At 44.6% G+C, this 21,596-nt stretch overlaps 1 protein-coding gene across 1 annotated transcript in view; it reads right to left on the reverse strand.

Moving 5' to 3' along the window:
- The window catches only part of LOC145345594 (nucleophosmin-like), a 96,148-nt gene that overhangs the window by 72,882 nt on the left and 1,670 nt on the right, over nucleotides 1-21,596 (reverse strand). Inside the window, exons 2-3 of the mRNA XM_080193459.1 lie at nucleotides 20,483-20,565; nucleotides 11,710-11,829 (exon numbers count right to left, since the gene is read on the reverse strand). Of these exons, the coding sequence (XP_080049585.1) occupies nucleotides 11,710-11,829; nucleotides 20,483-20,565 (203 nt within the window). The remainder of the gene's footprint in view (nucleotides 1-11,709; nucleotides 11,830-20,482; nucleotides 20,566-21,596) is intronic.

Here is a 21,596-nt window from a genome sequence, read left to right on the forward strand (position 1 = left end):
ACCCTTTGAGTGAAGAAGGTCCTCCTCAACTCCATTCTAAACTGTCCCCCCTTTATCTTGAGGCTGTGCCCTCGAGTCCTACTGTCCTTTCTGAGCGGGAAGAGCCTCTCCACCTCTATCCTATCCATCCCATTCATCATCTTATATGTCTCAATGAGATCTCCCCTCATTCTTCTAAACTCTAACGAGTACAAGCCTAGTTTATTCAGCCTCTCCTCATAGTTCAACCCCCTCAACTCCGGATAATAATATCCTTTAATAATATCCTTTCTATAATGTGGTGAACAGAACTATACACAGTATTCCAAGTGTTGCTTTACTTCAACAAGACATCCCAACTTCTGTATTCAATGTTCTGACCAATGAAACCAAACATGCCAAATGCCTTCTTCACCACCCTGTCCATCTGTGACTCCACTTTCAAGAAGCTATGAACCTGTACCCCCTAGATCTCTTTTTTCTATAACTCTCCCCAATGCCCTACCGCTAACTGAGTAGGTCCTGCCCTGGCTCGATCTACCAAAATGTATCACCTCGCATTGATCTAAATCAAACTTCATCTACCATTTGTCAGCCCACTGGCCCAATTGATCAAGATCCCAAACAGGGTGATCAGCATTTTGGGTAAATGAGCAACCAGTTGAAACACAATGTACCACCATTGCACATCCCCTTCAGGCTTACCGCTAAATTCACACTGATGCATTACCTCGAAGAGTAACCGTATCAACAGCAATTAGCGCAAGTGCATGCTTATAATATGCATTCAAGTATTATTGCTCATCACAAGCCAACATAACTTCCCCTGCAGACTACAAAGCAGGAGGTTCCCGAATTTGATCTTGAAATTTGAACTTGCGTCAAGTTAACTGATCTCAGCTATATCAAGATTAGCAGTTAGTATGTGAGCTGAAGTGTGGGGACAAATCCAGAGTTGTTATATACATATGGTTACATGGGATATGCAGCACAGAAACAGGTCATTTGGTCAGTCAAATTATGCTCAAGACTCCTCCCATCTTTCCTCCATTAAATCCAGCATAATCCTCTCTGTTATTTTCTCCCTCATATACTTATCTAAATTCCTTTTAAATGCATTTACATTATTCATTTCAACCATTTCCTGTTGTAGCTTGTTCCACATTCTCATCACCGTTACTGCTAAATTCCCAATTGGATTTCTTGGTGACTATCTAAAATGGATGGCTTCCAGTTTTCTCATTCTGCACAAGAGGAAATATTCTCCCCAGATCCACTCAATCAAATGCTTTCATCATTTTAAAGTCCTCTATTAGATCATTCCTTTCTCAAAAGGGAACGGATTTAGCCTTTATAGATATGCATAGAATTTCTGGTAACATTATTGTAAATCTCTGCACTCTCTCAGTGCCTCGATACTCTTTTTATAATACGGCAACCAGAATTATGCACGGAACTAAGTATGAAATAACCAAGATTTGACATAGGCAGGTTATGCTGAACCTATTTTACAATTCTAATCCGCTCGACCTAAAGTTTAATATTTGGCTTGCTTTTATAAGATATCAATGGTAGCTGTCATGTGAAGATGCCGGCATTGGACTGTGGTGGGCAAAGTAAGAAGTTTCATGACACCAGGTTAAAGTCCAACAGACTTATTCGTAATCATGACCTTTTGGACTTTAACCTGGTGTTGTGGGGCTTCTTACTGTGCTTTTTCAAAGGCTTTGGTTACCTGCGATTGGAACTTTGTGATGCACTTATGCTCCAACATGCCTTTGTTTCTCAGCCCTATCTAGGCTTGCACATTCCCAACAATAAGTCACATTCCTATTTTTCCTACTAAAATCTACTGCTGCACATCTGTGTGTTGAACTTCATTAGCCAATTATTTGTCCATTCTGAAAATTTATTGATGTTCACATGTAATTTGTTGCAGTACTCTCAATATTAGCTAAACCCTTCCGTGACCACCTCTGTACAACCCACACCAATTTGATGTCATCTGCAGATTTAGAAATTGTGTTCCCATTAATGTAAGTTGTGAACAGAACTGATCTCTGTCAAACTTAATTTCCCGAATTTGATCTTGAAATTTGAACTTGCGTCAAGTTAACTGATCTCAACTATATCAAGATTAGCAGTTAGTATGTGAGCTGAAGTGTGGGGACAAATCCAGAGTTGTTATATACATATGGTTACATTGGATATGCAGCATAATTTCTGTCAAACTTAATTTTTAATATGCGTGACAACGTTCCGATGAGACAAGGGGGTTTTGGTAGGTCGAGGGAACCGTGGTGCACGAAGGCTGTGTTGAACCTAGTCAGGAGGAAAGGGAAGGTGTACAAAAGGTTCAGGGAACTCGGAGAGGTTAAGGATCTTGAGGAGTATAAGGACTGTAGAAAGGAGCTTAAAAGGGAAATTAGGAGAGCCAGAAGGGGTCATGAGAAGACCTTGGCGGGTAAGATTAAGGAGAATCCCAAGGCCTTTTATAAATATGTGAAAGGTAAAAGGATGAGAAGAGAAGGGATAGGACCTATAAAAGGTGAAGGGGGTAAGGTCTGTGTGGAACCAGAAGAAATGGCAGAGGTGCTTAATGAGTACTTTGCCTCAGTATTCACGGTGGAAGCTGATCTGGGAGATTTTGCCACGGATTTGCAGCAGATGGAAAAGATTGAGTTTGTGGATATTAAGGTGGAGGATGTGTTAGAACTTTTGAATTCTATCAAGATTGATAAGTCGCCGGGACCAGATGGGATATACCCCAGGATACTGTGGGAGGCGAGGGAAGTGATTGCAGAGCCCCTGGCGATGATCTTTGCGTCGTCAATGGAGACGGGAGAGGTTCCAGAAGATTGGAGGATTGCGGATGTAGTCCCTATTTTCAAGAAAGGGAACAGAGATAGCCCGGGAAATTACCGACTGGTGAGTCTGACCTCAGTGGTTGGTAAGCTGATGGAAAGGCTTCTGAGGGACAAGATTTACGACCATTTGGAGAGGTTTGACATGATCAGGAATAGTCAGCATGGATTTGTCAAGGGCAGGTCGTGCCTTACGAGCCTAGTTGAGTTCTTCGATAATGTGACTGAACACATTGACGAAGGAAGTGCCGTGGACGTGGTGTACATGGACTTCAGCAAGGCGTTTGATAAGGTCCCCCATGCAAGACTTCTTGAGAAGGTGAGAGGGCATGGGATCCGAGGGCCTTTGGCCTTGTGGATCAAGAACTGGCTTGCCTGCAGAAGGCAGAGAGTGGTTGTGGATGGGTCTTCTTCTGAATGGAGGTCAGTCACCAGTGGAGTGCCCCAGGGATCTATTCTAGGACCCTTGCTGTTTGTCATTTTCATAAATGACCTGGATGAGGAAGTGGAAGGATGGGTAAGTAAGTTCGCTGATGACACGAAGGTCGGTGGTGTTGTGGATGGTCTGGAAGGATGGCAAAAGTTGCAGCAGGACATAAATAGGATGCAGGACTGGGCGGAGAAGTGGCAGATGGACTTCAACGCGGATAAATGCGTAGTCGTCCATTTTGGCAGAACCAACGGGATGAGCGAGTACACTATCAAGGGCAGGAGTCTTGGTAGTGTTGAGGAGCAGAAGGATCTTGGGGTCTGGGTCCACAGGACTCTTAAATCGGCCTCGCAGGTGGAAGAGGTAGTCAAGAAGGCGTATGGTGTACTGGCCTTCATAAATCGAGGGATTGAGTTTAGGAGTCGGGAGGTAATGCTGCAACTTTATAAGACCCTTGTCAGGCCTCATTTGGAGTACTGTGCGCAGTTCTGGTCGCCTCACTATAGGAAAGACGTAGAAGCTATTGAAAGGGTACAGAGGAGATTTACAAGGATGTTGCCTGGACTGGGAGGCATGCCTTATGAAGTTAGGTTGAGGGAACTGGGTCTCTTTTCCCTGGAGAGACGTAGGTTGAGAGGCGACCTGATAGAGGTTTATAAAATGTTGAGAGGAATAGATAGGGTGGATTCTCAGAGGCTATTTCTCCGGGTTGAAATGGTCACTACGAGAGGACACAGGTTTAAGGTGCGGGGAGGAAAGTACAGAAGTGATGTTAGGGGTAAGTTTTTCACTCAGAGGGTGGTGAGTGAATGGAATCGGCTGCCGTCAGTGGTGGTGGAGGCGAACTCGCTGGGGTCTTTTAAAAGACTTCTGGATGAGTATATGGGGTTTTATGGGATTGGGGGTTATAGATAGGTGTTGATGTGATCGGCGCAACTTGTGGGCCGAAGGGCCTGTTTGTGCTGTAGTGTTCTATGTTCTGCCATCCTGAATAATATTCCAGGGGTTTGCAAACTGTGGATTGTGCCACACCCCCACCGGGCAGAGATACAGATAGGACAGTCCCGGGATGAGCTACAAGGCTCTTTTAAATATGTGCCCTTATTTTTGCCTTTGGACATGGTGTAATCCACTGAGCTCCAAGGCCCAATTGTCAACACCAGAGCGTGCATACAAAGCACTGGTGAGGCTGCACCTGGAGTATTGCGCATAGTTTTGGTCCCCATACGAGGAAAGATGTAATGACGTTGGAGGCAGTTCAGAGGAGGTTCACTAGATTGATTCCAGGGATAAGGGTTTGTTGCTGAAAAGAGACTGAACAGTTGAGGCCTATATTCTCTCGAATTTAGAAGAACGAAGAGAGATCGAATTGAGGTATACAAGATGATAAAAGGTATGGAAAGGTAGATATGGGGCAGACGCATCCTCTTATGAAGCATTCTAGGGAGAGAGGTCATAGTCTTAGGATAAGGGATAGCAAATTTAAAACAACTGAGGAGAAACTACTTCTCCCGAAGGGTTGTGAATCTGTGGAATGTGCTACCCCAAAGTGCGGTGGATGCTGGGACATTGGGTAAATTTGAGGAGTTAGATTTTTAATTGGTAATGGGTTGAAAGGTTATGGAAAGAAGGCAGGAAAATGAGGACAAGGGGCATATCAGCCATGATCGAATGGCAGACTGGACTCAACAGACTTAATTCTGCTCCTATATCTTATCAACTCATGAAATTATAAAATGGAAGACGACTTAGTTACTTTTTTGTGCCTGTATCCCTGGTGATGAAACCCTACCCCACTCAACAACTCTTCTACCTTCTTCAGTCAATTTTTACTCTGGGATTACACAAAGTGTGAAGCCTGGAAACAGGATCACAGCAGAAAAAATAATGCTTGGGATGCAGTTTTACACTAACACTGCTTTTTTTCTTCAAGCCAATTAAGCAATCCATTCCATCACTTGCCCCCTGACTCCACATTATCTGACTTTATTCAGTAGTCTATTATGGGGATCCTTATTAAAGCTTTCTGAAATCCAGCGACTGCACTGTTTACTCTGTTACCTGCCTGTTTGGCAGTTCAAGGTGGTGGCTCACCACTGCCTTGACGGCAATTAGGGATGGACAATAAAAATGCTAGCCTTGACAGCGAAGTTCACATGCCATGGAAGAATAAAAATAGCATTCAATGAGGTTAATTAATCAAGATTTTCTCTTTTGAAATCCAAGATGACTATACATTATTATAATTATAACTTCTCAATTAATATGGGATGAAGATGATGCTGAAAGTTACTCTGCTGTGGAAAGCCATGTCCCAAATAGGGTGTATGACAATAACGACAATATCATTTCTCCTTCGTGTATACTGAATAGCAGTTTGATGAAAGTGAAAAATCGAAGGAAATGGAAGTAAAATGGGCCACAGTCTATCTTTTACAGACTAGATTCACTGGAAATGAGCTTTTCAGCCTCATAACTAACAGAAGGCGGGAAACATAAACTTGAGAAATGTATAATTGACTCTTACATAGTAACCGCAGAGCGGTGTTTGAATGCCCAATGCCTTTTCTTGTAGAGAGGCATTGATTTGATTTATTATTGTCACATGTACTAACAGTTGCGCACTATAGAGACAAAGCATGTTCATAGAGAAAGAAACAAGGGAATGCACAATGTAGTGTTACAGTCATAGCTAGGGTGTAGAGAAAGATCAATTTAATGCAACGCAAGTCCATTCAGAAGTCTGATGGTGGCAGGGAAGAAATTGTTCTCGAGTTGGTTGGTACATGACCTCAGATTTTTGTATCTTTTTCCCCAACGGAAGAAGATGGAAGAGAGAAGTGGGGTCCTTAATTACGCTGGCTGCTTAATTAAGCAGTGGGAAGTGTAGACAGAGTCAACGGATGGGAGGCTGGTTTACGTGATGGATTGGGTTATATTCACGACCTTTTCAAGTCTCTTGCAGTCTTGGACAGAGCAGGAGCCATACCAAGCTGCGATACAACCAGAAAGAATGCTTTCTATAGTCATCTGTAAAAGCTGGTGGGTGTCATAGTGGACGTGCCAAATTTCTGAAAATGTTGGTGGGCTTTTTGAACTATGGTGTCGGCATGGGGGGGAACCACGACAAGTTGTTAGTGATCCGGACACCTAAAAACCTGAAGCTCACAACACTTTCTACTTTGCTCCCGTTGATGTGGACAGGAGCATGTCCTCCTTCGCGCTTCTTGAAATCGATGACAATCTCCTTTGTTTTGTTGAATTGCCCAATGCTCATTCTCCCACTGACCATTGGTGAATAAAAATACATCTTTAATCGGGACATTGGCTTTCGTGAGTCTTTGTATTGGCTGAAGTTTTTGGTGATACCTAGTCACCAGAGAACCCCACAACATCCACTAACAACATCTTGTGGGTTACCATTGACAAGTAACTGAACTGGACTTGCCATATAAATATAACAAGTGAAGGTCGGAGGCAGGAATGTTGAGGAATTCACCTTCTGACTTCCCAAAGCTGTCCACTATCTATAAAGACATAAGTCAGGAGTACGTTGGAATAAGTAAATCTAAAATCACCATAGTCCTAGATGACCATAGTCTGCCCTTCCCATCAAAAGGGAGCACTGACAGGTGGTGATTTTAACCCGGGGATTACCACACCTCAGGTGAGAGGCAAGGTTGAGAAGGTAGACCTTCATGAATAACCTCAGCCAGTAGGGGAGTTAAACCCGTACTGCGAATCTGCCATCCAGCCAACTGAGCTAACTGACTCCCCGATGATGGAATACTCACCACCTGCCTGGATGAGTGCAGCTCCAACAAAGGACAAACAACATTGGCACTACTTCCACACACATTCACGTCCCGCCCCACAAGTTCTCTGATGTCAATAAGGAACACTTTACAGGGTCGATGGTGCTGTGTATCATTGTTGTTTCTGGTGCCTATGTTTAAATCAGCCCAGTCTAGTTTAATTCTATATTCACCTTACAAACCCATGACCACAAGGACAAGCTCACCAACAACTTCTCAAGGGCAACTAGGGATGGGCAATAAACACTAGCCAGCAAGTGACACCCATGTGCCATGTATGCATTAAAAAAATTAACTTTTCTGTAACGATTTGATATAACTGAGGGCAGCACTGTAGCACAGTGGTTAGCACTGCTGCTTCACATCATCAGGGATCTGTATTTGATTCCCAGCTTAGGTCACTTTCTGTGTGAAGTCTGCACCTTCTCCCTGTGTCAGCGTGGATTTCCTCCAGGTGCTCTGGTTTCCTCCCACATTCTGGTTAGGTACTTTGATCTGAAAGATGCCAGACTGTGGTAATGAGGGAAATTTCACAATAACTTCATTGCACTGTTAATGTAAACCTTGTGACTAATAAACTTTACTTTTACTTTATTTTAAGGGCAACAGATACAGGGCAGTTCCTCTCCAATCAGATACATGGGAACACCCATGTATCTGCATGGAGGGGAACTGCAAGTTCCATCCTGACTTGGAAATATATGCCGTTCTTTCCCAATCGCTGGGTCAAAATCCTGGAATTCCCTCCCTAATTCCCTAAAGTGTGAGGTGATTCACTTCGGAAAGAGTAACAGGATTACAGAATATAGGGCTAATGGAATGACTCTTGGTAGTGTCGACGAGCAGAGAGATCTCGGTGTACATGTGCATAGATCCCTGAAAGTTGGCACCCAGGTTGATAAGGTTGTTAAGAAGGTATATGGTGTGAGCTTTTATTGGTACAGCGATTGAATTTTGGAGCCGTGAGATCATGTTGCAACTGTACAAAACTCTGGTGAGGCCGCACTTGGAGTATTGCGTACAGTTCTGGTTGCCGCATTATAAGAAAGATGTGGAAGCATTGGAAAGGGTGCAGAGGAGGTTTGCCAGGATGTTGCCTGGTACGGTGGGAAGGTCTTATGAGGAAAGGCTGAGGGACTTGAGGTTGTTTTCGTTAGAGAGAAGAAGGTTAAGAGGTGACCTAATTGAGGCATACGAGATGATCAGAGGGTTAGATAGGGTAGACAGTGAGAGCCTTTTTCCTCGGATGATGATGGCTAACATGAGGGAACATAGCTTTAAATTGAGGGGTGATAATTATAGGACAGATATCAGAGGCAGGTTCTTTACTCAGAGAGTAGTAAGGGCATGGAATGCCCTGCCTGCAGCAGTTGTGGACTCGCCAACTTTAAGAGCGTTCAAATAGTCAGTGGATAGGCATTTGGATAACTTTGGAATAGTTTAGGTTAGAGGGTCATTAGATTCGTTCCACTGGTCAGCGCAACATCGAGGGCCGAAGGGCCTGTACTGCGCTGTTATATTGTATGTTGTAATGGTATTGTGGATCAACCCACAGCCCATGGACTGCAGCGGTTCAAGACATCACTCACCATCACCTTCAAGGTCAAACAGGGATAGGTAATTAATGCTGGCCAGCCAGCGATGCTCATGTCCCACGAGTACATAAAAAACATTAACTTTTCTGTAATGAGTTGATACAGCTACAAAAGGTCATGAATGTAGCCTAATCCCATCACGCAAACCAGCCTCCCATCCACTGTCTCTATCTACACTTCCTGTGTCGACAAAGCAGCCAGCATAATTAAGGACCCCATGCACCCCAACCATTCTCTCTTCCACCTTCTTCCTTCCGGAAAAAGGTACAAAAGTCTGAAATCATGTATCAAACAACTCAAGAACAGCTTCTTCCCTGTGGCTGTCAGACTTTTGAATGGACCTACCTTCCACTAAGCTGTTCTTTCTCTACACCCTAGTATGACTGTAACACTACATTCTGCACTCTCGTGTTTTCTTCTCTATGAACTATATGCTTGTCTGTATAGCATGCAAGAAACAAAACTTTTCACTGTATGTTAATACATGTGACAATAATAAATCAAATCAAACAGAGTGGCTTGCTAGGCCATTTCAGAATCAACCACATTGCTGTGGGTAGTTACATATCGAACAAACCAGGTAAGCACGGCAGGTTTTTTAATACTGGTGAACCAAGTGGATTTTTACAACAATGGTTTCATGGTCACAATTATTGAAGATAGCTTTCAATTCTAGGTTTCTTAATCAAATTTAAATTCCACCAGCTGCTGTGGTGGGATTTAAACCTGTGGCCCCAGGGCAGCAACCTGGGCTTCTGGGTCACTTGTCCAATGACAATGCTCCATCCCTCCCCCCACCCCCATTCTGGCAACTCCAATTCATTGCAAGTGTCACAAATATGCTTACATTTACACAGCAATGAAGTTACTGTGAAAATCCCCTAATTGCCACACTGTCTCACCTGTTTTGGGTACACAGAGGTCAATGCACCTAAGCAGCATGCCTTTTGGACTGTGGGAGGAAACCAGAGCACCCAGAGGAAACCCCCACACACATGGGAAGACCACGCAGACTCCGCACAAACAGTGACCCAAGCCGGGAATTGAACCCGGGTCCCTGGTGCTATGAGGCAGCACACAGAAGTCACATAGAATCCCTACAGTGCAGGAGGAAGCTGTTTGGCCCATCAAGTCTGCGCCAACCACAATCCCACACAGGCCCTATTCCTGTCATCCCACACAGGCCCTATTCCTGTCATCCCACACAGGCCCTATTCCTGTCATCCCACACATTTACCGTGCTAATCCCCCAGTCACTAGGTTAATTTAGCATAGCCAATTAACTTAATTCGCATATCTTTGGACTGTAAGAGGAAACCAGAGCACCCTGAAGAAACCCATGCAGGCACTGGGAGAACATGCAAATTCTACACAGACAGTGACCCCAGGCTGGAACTAAACCTGGGTCCCTGGCACTGTGAGGCAGCAGTGATAACCACTGTGTCACTAAGTACTTTTAATAAAGAAAACCTGGTCAGCTTTCATGCAGTAAAGCCCCACAAGCAATAAAAGAATGAATAACTAGTTAATTGGAACTAATAGTTGGCCTGAAAAGCACAAAAACTTTCCCAGCCTTGTTCACCAAAGATCTTGCTATCTGAGCAACCAGACAATTCTGCCCAATGATGCAGTACTCCCGATAGGAAGCACTGAAATGTCAGTCTGTATCATAGATCGTGTAGAATTTGAATCCATTACCATCTGGTTCAGAGGCAAAGGTGCGATGACTGAGCCAAGTGAACAGTATGCTTTAGTTACATTTAACCTACATAAGAACATAAGAAATAGGAGCAGGAGTAGGCCATCCAGCCCCTCGAGCCTGCCCCGCCATTCAATAAGATCATGGCTGATCTGTCGTGGCTCAGTTCCACATTCCCGCCCTCGCCCCATAACCCTTAATCCCCTTGCCCATCAAAAACCTAACAACCCGCGTCTTAAAAATATTTAGCAAGGTAGCCTCCACCACTTCAACGGGCAGAGAATTCCAGAGATTCACCACCCTTTGAGTGAAGAAGTTCCTCCTCAACTCTGTTCTAAACCGCCCCCCCCTTTATCTTGAGGCTGTGCCCCCTAGTCCTACTGTCCTTTCTGAGCAGGAAGAGCCTCTCCACCTCTATCCTATCCATCCCATTCATCATCTTATATGTCTCAATGAGATCTCCCCTCATTCTTCTAAACTCTAACGAGTACAAACCTAGTTTATTCAGCGTCTCCTCATAGTTCAACCCCCTCAACTCCGGTATCAGCCTAGTACACCTCCTCTGCACTCCCTCCAAGGCCAAAATATCCTTGCGTAAGTGCAGCGACCAAAACTGCACACAGTACTCCAGCTGCAGCCTCACCAGTGCCCTGTGCAGTTGCAACAAGACCTCCCTACTTTTATATTCAATCCCCCTCGCTATGAAGGCCAGCATCCCATTCGCCTTCCTGACCACCTGCTGCACCTGCAGGCTGGGTTTTTGCGACTCATGCACAAGGACCCTGAGGTCCCTCTGCACCGTCACATGCTGCAGTTTTTCGCCATGTAAGTAATAGTCCTTCCTATCAAAGTGAACAACTTCACACTTGCCAACATTAAATTCCATTTGCCAGTTCCTGGCCCATTCGCCCAGCCTATCTAGATCCTTCTGCAGACTCTCCGCACAATTTGCCGTTCCACCAATCTTGGTGTCATCAGCAAATTTCGACACCATACACTCGGTTCCCTCCTCCAGATCATCTATATAAATGGTAAATAGCTGAGGCCCCAGCACCCACCCCTGGGGCACTCCACTAGTCACCAACCGCCAATCCGAATAGCACCCATTGACTCCCACTCTCTGCCTCAACCTATTCACTCCCACAGATAGCAAATGGGTTCCTGTGGCAGCAAACCTAACTGTTGGCGTGCTGTTTCACTGTAATTAGTTACTGTTGAACAAATGTCAGAGGACGGACAAACTTTCCCTCTACTCAAATTTGTTTGCCTTTGCAAACACCCCATCTGTATTCAATGCAATTGCCTGAGCGTATATGAAGGCACTTACTGTCGTTAGAATGGATGGTTTCAGAGATGTCAAAGGGACCCTGATCATTTTCCCATTCGGGTTCATCGCCTCCAACTCAATGACGTGCAGCTCATCCTTCGTTTCGGGACCCACACATACCTGCCACCAGAAAACAAACCGAGGTTTCATTGGTCAGAACACTGAATACAGGAGTTGGGACATCGTGTTGAAGTTGTACAAGACATTGGTAAGGCCACACTTGGAATACTGTGTACAGTTCTGATCACCTTATTATAGAAAGGATATTACTAAGCTAGAAAGAGTGCAGAAAAGATGAACTAGGATGCTACCAGGGCTTAATGGATTGAATTATGAGGAGAGGCTAGGTAGACTGGGGCTGTTTTTTTCTCTGGAGCGTAGGAGGCTTATAGAAGCCTGTAAAATAATGAAAGGCACACATCAGCTAGATAGTCAATACCTTTTCCCAAAGATAGAGGAGTCTAAAACTAGAGGGCATAGGTTTAAGGTGAGAGGGGAGAGATATAAAAGGGTCTAGAGGGGCAATTTTTTTCACACAGAACGTGGTGAATGTCTGGAACAAGCTACCAGAGGTGGTAGTAGAGCGGGTACAATTTTGTCTTTTAAAAAGCATTTCACAGAATCATCATAGAATCATAGAACCCTACAGTGCAGAAAGAGGCCCTTCGGCCCATCAAGTCTGCACTGAACACAATCCCACCCAGGCCCTATCCTCATATCCCTACATATTATACCCACTAATCCCTCTAACCTACACATCCCTAGATACTAAGGGATAATTTAGCATGGCCAATCAACCTAACCCACACATCTTAGGACTGTGGGAGGAAACCGGAGTACCCAGAGGAAACCCACACAGACACGAGGAGAATGTGCAAACTCCACACAGACAGTGACCCGAGCTGGGAATCGAACCCAGGACCCTGGAGCTGTGAAGCAGCAGTGCAAACCACTGTACTACCCTGCCACCCAATATTTAGACAGTTACATGGGCAAGGTGGGTATAGAGGGATATAGGCCAAATGCAGGCAACTGGGACTAGCTCAGGGGTTTAAAAAAAGTGCCACAGTTGGGTCGAAGGGCCTGTTTCCATGACGTAAACCTCTGACTTTATGACACTGACGTTTCACTGACAAGCAATAAAGATATTTCAAATGAGGTCTGCCAGCTAATTTCTTTCAAGTTCACCTTTGGAGACAAAAGAAATATTCCAGGCACAAGATCAAAACAGACGATCGAGTAGATTTATTTCATTATTTAAACTGCCCAAACTTGCTGTACAAGACACCATCTAGTGGTGTCATTTAGTTATGACATCAGTAAAATAAAAGCCAACCTGCTGGAAGGAAAAAAAACACCAATGCCATTTATCAGTGCCAGCTGCAGAAAGGGCTGCGATGCACAAATTGGTCTCTCTACAGCCACAACAGATGTTGATCAAACAGAAGTCAAAAACCAGGTACAGTCCACCATTTTGCTCTGCTAATCCCCCAGACACTCAGGGGCAATTTAACATGGCCAATCCACCTAACCCGCATACCTTCGGAGTGAGAGGAAACTGGAACACCTGGAGGAAACCCACGCAGACACAGGGAGAACGTGCAAACGCCACACAGGCAATCACCAGAGGCCAGAACTGAACTCCGGCTTCCCGGTGCAATGAGGCAACAGTGCTAACCACTGTGCAGCCCAAGATTTTTGCTGGCGTTGGTCAAGGGAGTAAAGGCAGGAAGTTTACTGGAAAATCAATGAATCTGTTACATCCACCCGAGCAGATACTCTGACAATACAATTCTGTCTGTACTGCACTGGAAGCAGCACTTCAGATCAGTGCTTCCCAAACATTTCCTGGTGTGATCCAATCTTAAAACAAAAGAACATCATAAAAAGATAATGTATTTCAGGATGGATTTCTGATCAGCTGCAATTGCCTCAATGTTGTTTGAGAAGGGGACTGTTGCAAACATTGTTGCCATTTTGATTTGTGCAGGTAAAATTAATTTCCTGCAATCATCTTTGATTCAATTTGTCACATGTATTAGTTTACAGTGAAAAGTATTGTTTCTTGCACACTTTACAGACAAAGTATACTGTTCATAGAGAAGAAAAGGAGAGAATGCAGAACGTAGCATTACAGTCATAGCTAGGGTGTGGAGAAAGATCAACTTAATGGGAGGTAGGTCCATTCAAAAGTCTGATGGCAGCAGGGAAGAAGCTGTTCTTGAGTGGTTGGTATGTGATCTCAGACTTTTGTACCTTTTTCCTGACGGAAGAAAATATGCCTGGGGTGTGCGGGGTCCTTGTCTCTGCTGGCTGCTTTTTCGGGACAGTATCAATGGAGTCAATGGATGGAGGTTGGTTTGCATGATGGACTGGGCTACATTCATGACACTTTGTAGTTTCTTACAGTCTTAGGCAGAACAGGAGTCATACCAGTGATACAACCAGAAAAATGCTTTCTACGGTGCATCTGTAAAACTTGGTGAGAGTTGTAACGGACATGCTAAATTTCATTAGCCTCCTTCCTTAGTAGAGGCGTTGGTGGGCTTTCTGAAATATTGCACTGGCGTGGAGGGAACAAAGAACAACCCGGCACAGGAAACAGGCCCTTCGGCCCAACGAGCCCACGCCGCCATTTTAAAGCATTTTCCTACACCTACCTTGCCCCGTGTGTGAACAGGACAAGTTGTTGGTGATCTGGACACTTGAAGCTCTTGACCATTTCCATTGCACCTCCTGGAGTTGATGTTATACTTCTAACTTCATACTTACAAACACAGGGTTTTGAGACAGGTAGCTCTTGATAATGCAACTCTCTTGTCATTAACAGTCTGCCAAATGTACAGCAGCTGGAGCTCACAGTCTTCTAACACATGCAAGAGAAAAATGCCACAAACTAGGCCAAGTTGGACATGGCAGCACAGGGAGATGGTCCACTAGGCTAAGCCTCTTTCAAGTAGTCATTCCTCTTCAGGCAAGGAAGGGAGAATAAAAATATCGACAGGGTTCCAGTCTGTAAGTGAATGAGCAAAAGTAGAGTTCACAGGTGTATGGAAGGTCTGCACTTTAGATACAAGAAATATAACTTCAGAGCAGTGGTGGGCAACCTGCAGCCAGGGGTCCAGATGTGCCCCATCTGGGTTCTGAGTGTTTTTAAGTTTATTATTGTCGCAATTAGGCTTACATTAACACTGCACTGAAGTTAATGTGAAAATCTCCTAGTCACCATGCTCCAGGTTGTTGGTGATCAGGCCACCTAGAAACTTGAACCCATCCATCAAGCAAACAGGGCTCTTGTCCGTTGGCTCACTTGACACTATCCCTGAAAAGCAGCCAGCAGAAACAAGGACTCCGCGCACCCCACACATTTTCTTCTGTCAGAAAAAAGCTACAAAGTCTGAGATCACGTATCAACTGTTGAAGTCAACCATTTCCACTTCATTCCCGTTGATGTAAACTCGCCTGTTCTTGGTACCAGTCTAGTAAACCTCACTGCTGGATCTCGAAGCTCTGTTAAACAATTCCTCCAGTGTGAACTGCAAGTTGCTGGTAATCACCAAAATAACTCTTAACCCTGTAGCATATCCTCTCTCCCCAACGTACTGTCCCATCAATGCCGCTGTGGGTGCCTGTTGGGAAACTTGGTAACTCCCTTCTAACAAACCGTGAGACTGGGTGGGGAAGGTTGGCTGTGTGCATCATGGGATCTCGAAACCAGTTATAGGCAGAGTTTTCACTCCACAGCTATCAATACACTCTGGGAATTTGCGACCCCAAAATCCCTCGAGAGATTGTGACCCACAGTTTAGACTTAGAAAAATTGGAAGCGATCTCATGGAAGCGTAAAAAAATTCTTACAGGGCTTGGCAGGAAGGATGTTCCCCCTGGTTGGGGGTGGAATTCCTGTATTCCAATCCCTGTGCCATAAAGGCCGACATGCCATTTACCTCCCTAATTGCTTGATGTACCTGCATGCTAACTTGAGTTCCTTTAATGAGCATACCAAAGTCTCTCGGAACTAGATTTTTAAGTTTCATACTTCCATGTCCTCCTCAACTTACATTTTCACCTTTTGTATCATCAGCAAACTCTTTGTCCAAGTCATCATTCTAGATTGTAAACAGCTGAGACTATGGCACTTTCACTGGGATAGGAGAGAAGTCTAGGTTCATAGAATCCTCCAATGACTATCAAGTCTGCACCGACCACAACTCCACCTAGGTCCTATCCCTATAACCCCACGCATTTGCCCCTGACACAAAGGGACAATTTACCATGAGCTATCCACCTAACCCACACATTTTTGGACTGTGGGAGGAAACTGGAGCACCCGGAGGAAACCCATGCAGACTCGGGTAGAATGTGCAAACTCCACATAGACAGACCCAAGCCAGGATTTGCACCCAGGGCCTTAATGTTGTAAGGCAGCTGTGCTAACCACTGTGCCGCCCTTCCTTATTTCAAGTGATTGGAATAGCACCTCACTTGTGTCATCTAGCTGACCAGGATTATATCTAATAGCAACTAATGATTTCCTAATGAACACCATGATTGATAGGGTGGCACAGTGGTTAGCACTGCTGCCTCACAGCACCAGGGACTTGGGTTCAATTCCAAGCTTGGGTCTGGCATGGGTTTCCTTTGGGTGCTCCAGTTTCTTCCCACAGTCCAAAGATGTACAGGTTTCTTGAATCGGTCATGCCAAATTTTCCCTCAGTGTATCCAAACAGGTGCTGGAGTGTGGCAACAAGAGGATTTTCACAGTAACTTCATTGCAATGTTAAAGTAAGACTACTTGTGACTAATAAATAAACAAACTTCAAACTTTTTTTTTTAAAATGACTGTCCAAAAATGCAACGTATCATCCTTTATTTATTGGACACCAGTGGCAGACACTTCCCAGCTTCAGTGTAGCCACATATTTCAGACAATAAAGCAGCAATACAATTTCCAATAACTCCACGAAATGGACTCTGATCATTATTTAGCAGACCCTAGTCAGAGAGGCAATCAGCTTCTTGAATGTGGAATTCTCTAATCTGGAAGGTCTTCAGCTGACTATGACTCTCAAATGGAGAGGTTCAGTATTTCAAGCCTGGAGTGCTTCTCCTCCCTCAAGAACAAGTTGTACTGTGGACGTAGTGTGACCATACACCTATAACCTCACTACCAATAACTGAAAAGGACCGTCCTTCAACACTAGCTATTCTGCTCGGGTCACTGATCTGTCAGAATATCTGGTTTTGACAGAATTGCAATCCTCTTGCACAGAATTCCAGCACAAAATAGATTACTTAGCCCAGCAGATGCCAGCGCTGACGCTCCATATCTGCCTCATCTCTTCCTACTTCATCTAACCCCACTGGCAAATCCTTCCATTCTTTTCACTCAAATGCATTCAGACCAATTGCTTCAAATACTTCAGAAGGTACTGAATTGTACATTTTCACCAATGTCTGGGTTAGAAGTTAACAAAGTTCCTTTTTAATCCCTCATGCCACTGTGATCCAGCTTCTTCACACAAATACAGTAGCAGTCAAGGCCTTCAATGCATCCATAATATGTTGAAGCCACTATATTGCTCATTGCTCCACTTCTGTTTGTTGCTCATTTTGGCTCTGCTGTTAGCTAGTCTATTGATCCTTGTTAGACTTTTCAATAATGATTGCAGACATAACAAAAGGAGGAATTCCCTACATTTTCATTCTGTTACAGAAGGGAAAGGAGCTGAGGATTTGCCATATCAAAACCATAGCACATGGCTAAGAATAAACTACAAAGCAAAACTGTGAAATAGAAAAAAACTAAACATGATCAATAACATTACCATTAATATTATTGCTCGATAAACTGAAGCTTGTCTAAAATTTTATTCTGCATATCACAACCTCCACCAAACCCCATTCCCTCCTCCTCCAAGACTCTTTCCCAAAACTTAACCCTGACAGAGCACCAGCGTCTGTCTGTGTGGACTTTGCACATTCTCCGTGTCTGCGTGGGTTTCCTCCAGGTGCTCTGGTTTCTTTCCACAGTCCAAAGATGTGCGGCTTAGGTGGATTGGTCATACTAACTTGCCCTTTGTGTCAGGTGAAGTAGCAGGATTAAATACGTGGGGCTACAGGGATAACAGCTGGATGGGATCATGGTCGGTGCAGGCTCGGTGGGCTGAATGGCCTCCTTCTGCGCTGTAGGGATTCTATGAAGTCACCTGATCTAATATCACCTCCTCTGGCTCAACTGCTTCTTCTCTCTCCAACAAAACATCTCGTGTCATTTTCAACAGGAAATGCAATTGTTATAAAACTTATCTTTACAAACAAAATATGTGGCAAGCTTTTGAGAAACAGTTAAAAGTTAAAAACAAACTCTAAAAGGTGAATGAGAGCAGTGCTTTATTTTCTGTAATGGTGTTTATATCATCTTTGAAGTGCACGATTTACACACATTTCCCTTCATTATCCAAAGGCATCTTTAAAATCATATAAAATTAAAGAGTCTGCTGCAAATTTAAGGTCTCAAAGTGAGAAATGGTGAGTCAGAATATCAATAGCTGTTAACGTCTAGCCAGAAAAATGGCACAAACAGCCTCTGGCTAAAAGATAACAAAGTGCAAAAAAAGAGACCTGAAGTCTCTAATTAAGCAATTTGAACGGTTCCTGTGCAATATTCTTGGTGGAAGACAAAATGTGCCTAGAGCAGCAGCAGAGAAACCTAGTGGCCTGCAGAATAGCAGCAGAGAGAAAAAGAGCAACAGCAAACAACTAGACAAAGTGAGGGCAAGCAACAGCCTAGTCCCAGCTGCATATATTTTGGAATGACATGGCATGAATGCAAGGTTCAAGCACAGCGGTCAGACAACACCAGATTCAAATTCTACGCACTGCATCACAGAATTGTTATCAGTGTCCCATTGCAGTGAAAGTCGCAGCATATGTCTACCAGCATGACAGGGTTTTAAAGAGTTCCCCCGCCATGACAGGGTTTTAAGAGCACCCACCGCAGGAGTTTGTACAGGGATAGACTATACACAACACTACAGGATACTGACTACGGAGACGGTGCCCTGCATTGTTGAGAGACTGGCTAGGTTAGGATTGTTTCCGCTGGAGTTCAGATGAATGAGGAGGGATCTCTATCAGACTTATAAAATTCTCACAGGACTAGACAAGGTAGATGCAGGGAGGATGTGTCTATGAGGATGTGTCTAGGGCGGTGGATAGAGGAGAGCCGGTGGATGTGGTCTTTCTGGATTTTCAGAAGGCATTTGACAAGGTACCTCACAAGAAGTTATTACAGGTCAGGGGGCATGGAGTTGGGGGTAGGGTGTTAGCGTGTTAGCGTGGATAGAGGACTGGTTGTCAAATAGGGGGCAGAGAGTGGGGGTCAATAGGTGCTATTTGGATTGGCGGATGGTGACTAGTGGAGTGCCCCAGGGGTCAGTGCTGGGGCCTCAGCTATTTACCATTTATATAGACGATCTGGAGGAGGGAACAGAGCGTATGGTGTCGAAATTTGCTGATGACACCAAAATTGGTGGAAAGGCAAATTGTGCAGAGGGTGGGGAGAGTCTACAGAAGGATCTAGATAGGCTGGGCGAATGGGCCAGGAAATGGCAAATGGAATTTAATGTTGGCAAGTGCGAGGTGGTCCACTGTGGAAGGAGTAATGGTAGGAAGGATTATTACTTACGTGGAGAAAAACTGCAGCAGGCAACGGTGCAGAGGGACCTCGGGGTCCTTGTGCATGAGTCGCAAAAACCCAGCTTGCAGGTGCAGCAGGTGGTCAAGAAGGCGAATGGGATGCTGGCCTTCATCGCGAGGGGGATTGAATATAAAAGTAGGGAAGTCTTGCTGCGGCTGTATAGGGCATTGGTGAGGCCGCAGCTGGAGTACTGTGTGCAGTTTTGGGCGCCGTACTTACGCAAGGATATTTTAGCCTTGGAGGGAGTGCAGAAGAGGTTTACTAGGCTGATGCCAGAGTTGAGGGGGTTGAGCTATGAGGAGAGGCTGAATAGATTAGGCTTGTACTCGTTAGAGTTTAGAAGAATGAGGGGAGATCTCATTGAGACGTATAAGATGATGAATGGGATGGATAGGATAGAGGTGGAGAGACTCTTCCCGCTCAGAAAGGATAGTAGGACTAGGGGGCATAGCCTCAAGATAAAGGGGGGGGGCGGTTTAGAACGGAGTTGAGGAGGAACTTCTTCACTCAAAGGGTGGTGAATCTCTGGAATTCTCTGCCCGTTGAAGTGGTGGAGGCTGCCTCGCTAAATATTTTTAAGACGCGGGTTGATGGGTTTTTGATGAGAGAGGGGATTAAGGGTTATGGGGAGAGGGCGGGAATGTGGAACTGAGCCATGACAGATCAGCCATGATCTTATTGAATGGCGGGGCAGGCTCGAAGGGCTAGTTGGCCTACTCCTGCTCCTATTTCTTATGTTCTTATGTTCCCGATGGTGGGTGCGTCCAGAACCGGGGGTCACAGTCTGAGGATTCGGGGTAGACCATTTAGGACGGAGATGAGGAGACACTTCTTCAGCCAAAGAGTGGTGAGCCTGTAGAAATCTTTGCGACAGGAAGTAGTTGATGCCAAAACAGTGAATGTATTCAAGAGATGGCTAAGTATAGCACTTGGGGCGAATGAGATCAAAGGTTACAGGGAGAAAGCAGGATTAAGCTATTGAGTTGGAAAGATCAGCCATGACCATAATGAATGGTGGAGCAGACTCGAAGGGCCAAATGGCCTCCTCCTATCTTTGACGTTTCTACTCACCGTCCTCAGGATAAGTTGGTGCACCATCTTATCATCATGTAGCTGGAACTTGTACTCCTTCTTTCCTTCTTGCAACACACATCCTGAACAATCAAACAGGAAAATTAAATTTGATAACTCACTTCCAAAATACATGCAAAACGTTTTTGCTGATTCCAAAACTTTGAGGGGGTTTGGGAACACAGATGGACATGTTTAACTCTCAGGCTAAGTATTTACATGCTGCTTGTGTAAATGTTTCACAAAAATAAATATGTCTTTCTATTGTGCCTGTCATAACCCCAGTATAATCCACTTTCTAGCCAATGAAGGATTTCTGAAGTGTAGTCACCAAGGCAAGGTGGGAAAGGTAGCAGCCAATTTCACAAAAAGCAGTATGATGATGGTGGATGAGAGGTAAATGTTGACGAGGTGAGCGGGGAGAAACTTCCTACTTTTTTTAAAAATAGTGCCATGGGAACTTTTATGAGCGAGGACAAGTGAGTCACTTTACAGTCAAGCTATAACTGAGCCAATGCTGACAAGGAAGACATAAAAGCAGCCCATGTGATCCGTAACCAAAGTCTACTTAAAATCAAGTACCAGGGCTCACACCTGAGGCAGTTGCTTTGTAAGACCGAGAAAGACAGAGGCACTAACACGTGGAGCAGAAAGCAGCCACTGCGAAGAACAGCAGGGTGATCCTTGTTTGTGTTAACATCTGAGCAGGATGCTTGTCAATTCTGGCTCTGTTGTTCCAAAGAAAGGAAACAGGACTGATGGGACTATGTGATTTAAGGGACAAGGAGCCCCCAGATATGCTATTCTGGTGGAAGTCTGGCTGGGAGTCCTCAGTCTGTGTGAAACAATTTGAGGGGCATGGGAAGATTCAAAGCAGTATGACAGAGTGTGTCCTGAGACTTAATATTGTACTGTCACCAATCTGCCAGTAATGCAATATAAAATAAAATATGTCACATGCCATACTTTTTCAACTGGCAAAGTGGCACAGTGTTCATCTGAACTGTGCTGGCACCAAGTGTTCTTGCAAGTTGTATAACTAAGGTTGCAGCAGATGCTTCCTGCTCTACACTCAATGTCAGGAGGAGGAAGAGATCAGGTGAGAGAAGATGTG

This window comes from Carcharhinus amblyrhynchos, chromosome 1 (genome assembly GCF_965287045.1).
Source record: "Carcharhinus amblyrhynchos chromosome 1, sCarAmb.v2.hapA, whole genome shotgun sequence".
Lineage (NCBI taxonomy): Eukaryota > Metazoa > Chordata > Chondrichthyes > Carcharhiniformes > Carcharhinidae > Carcharhinus > Carcharhinus amblyrhynchos.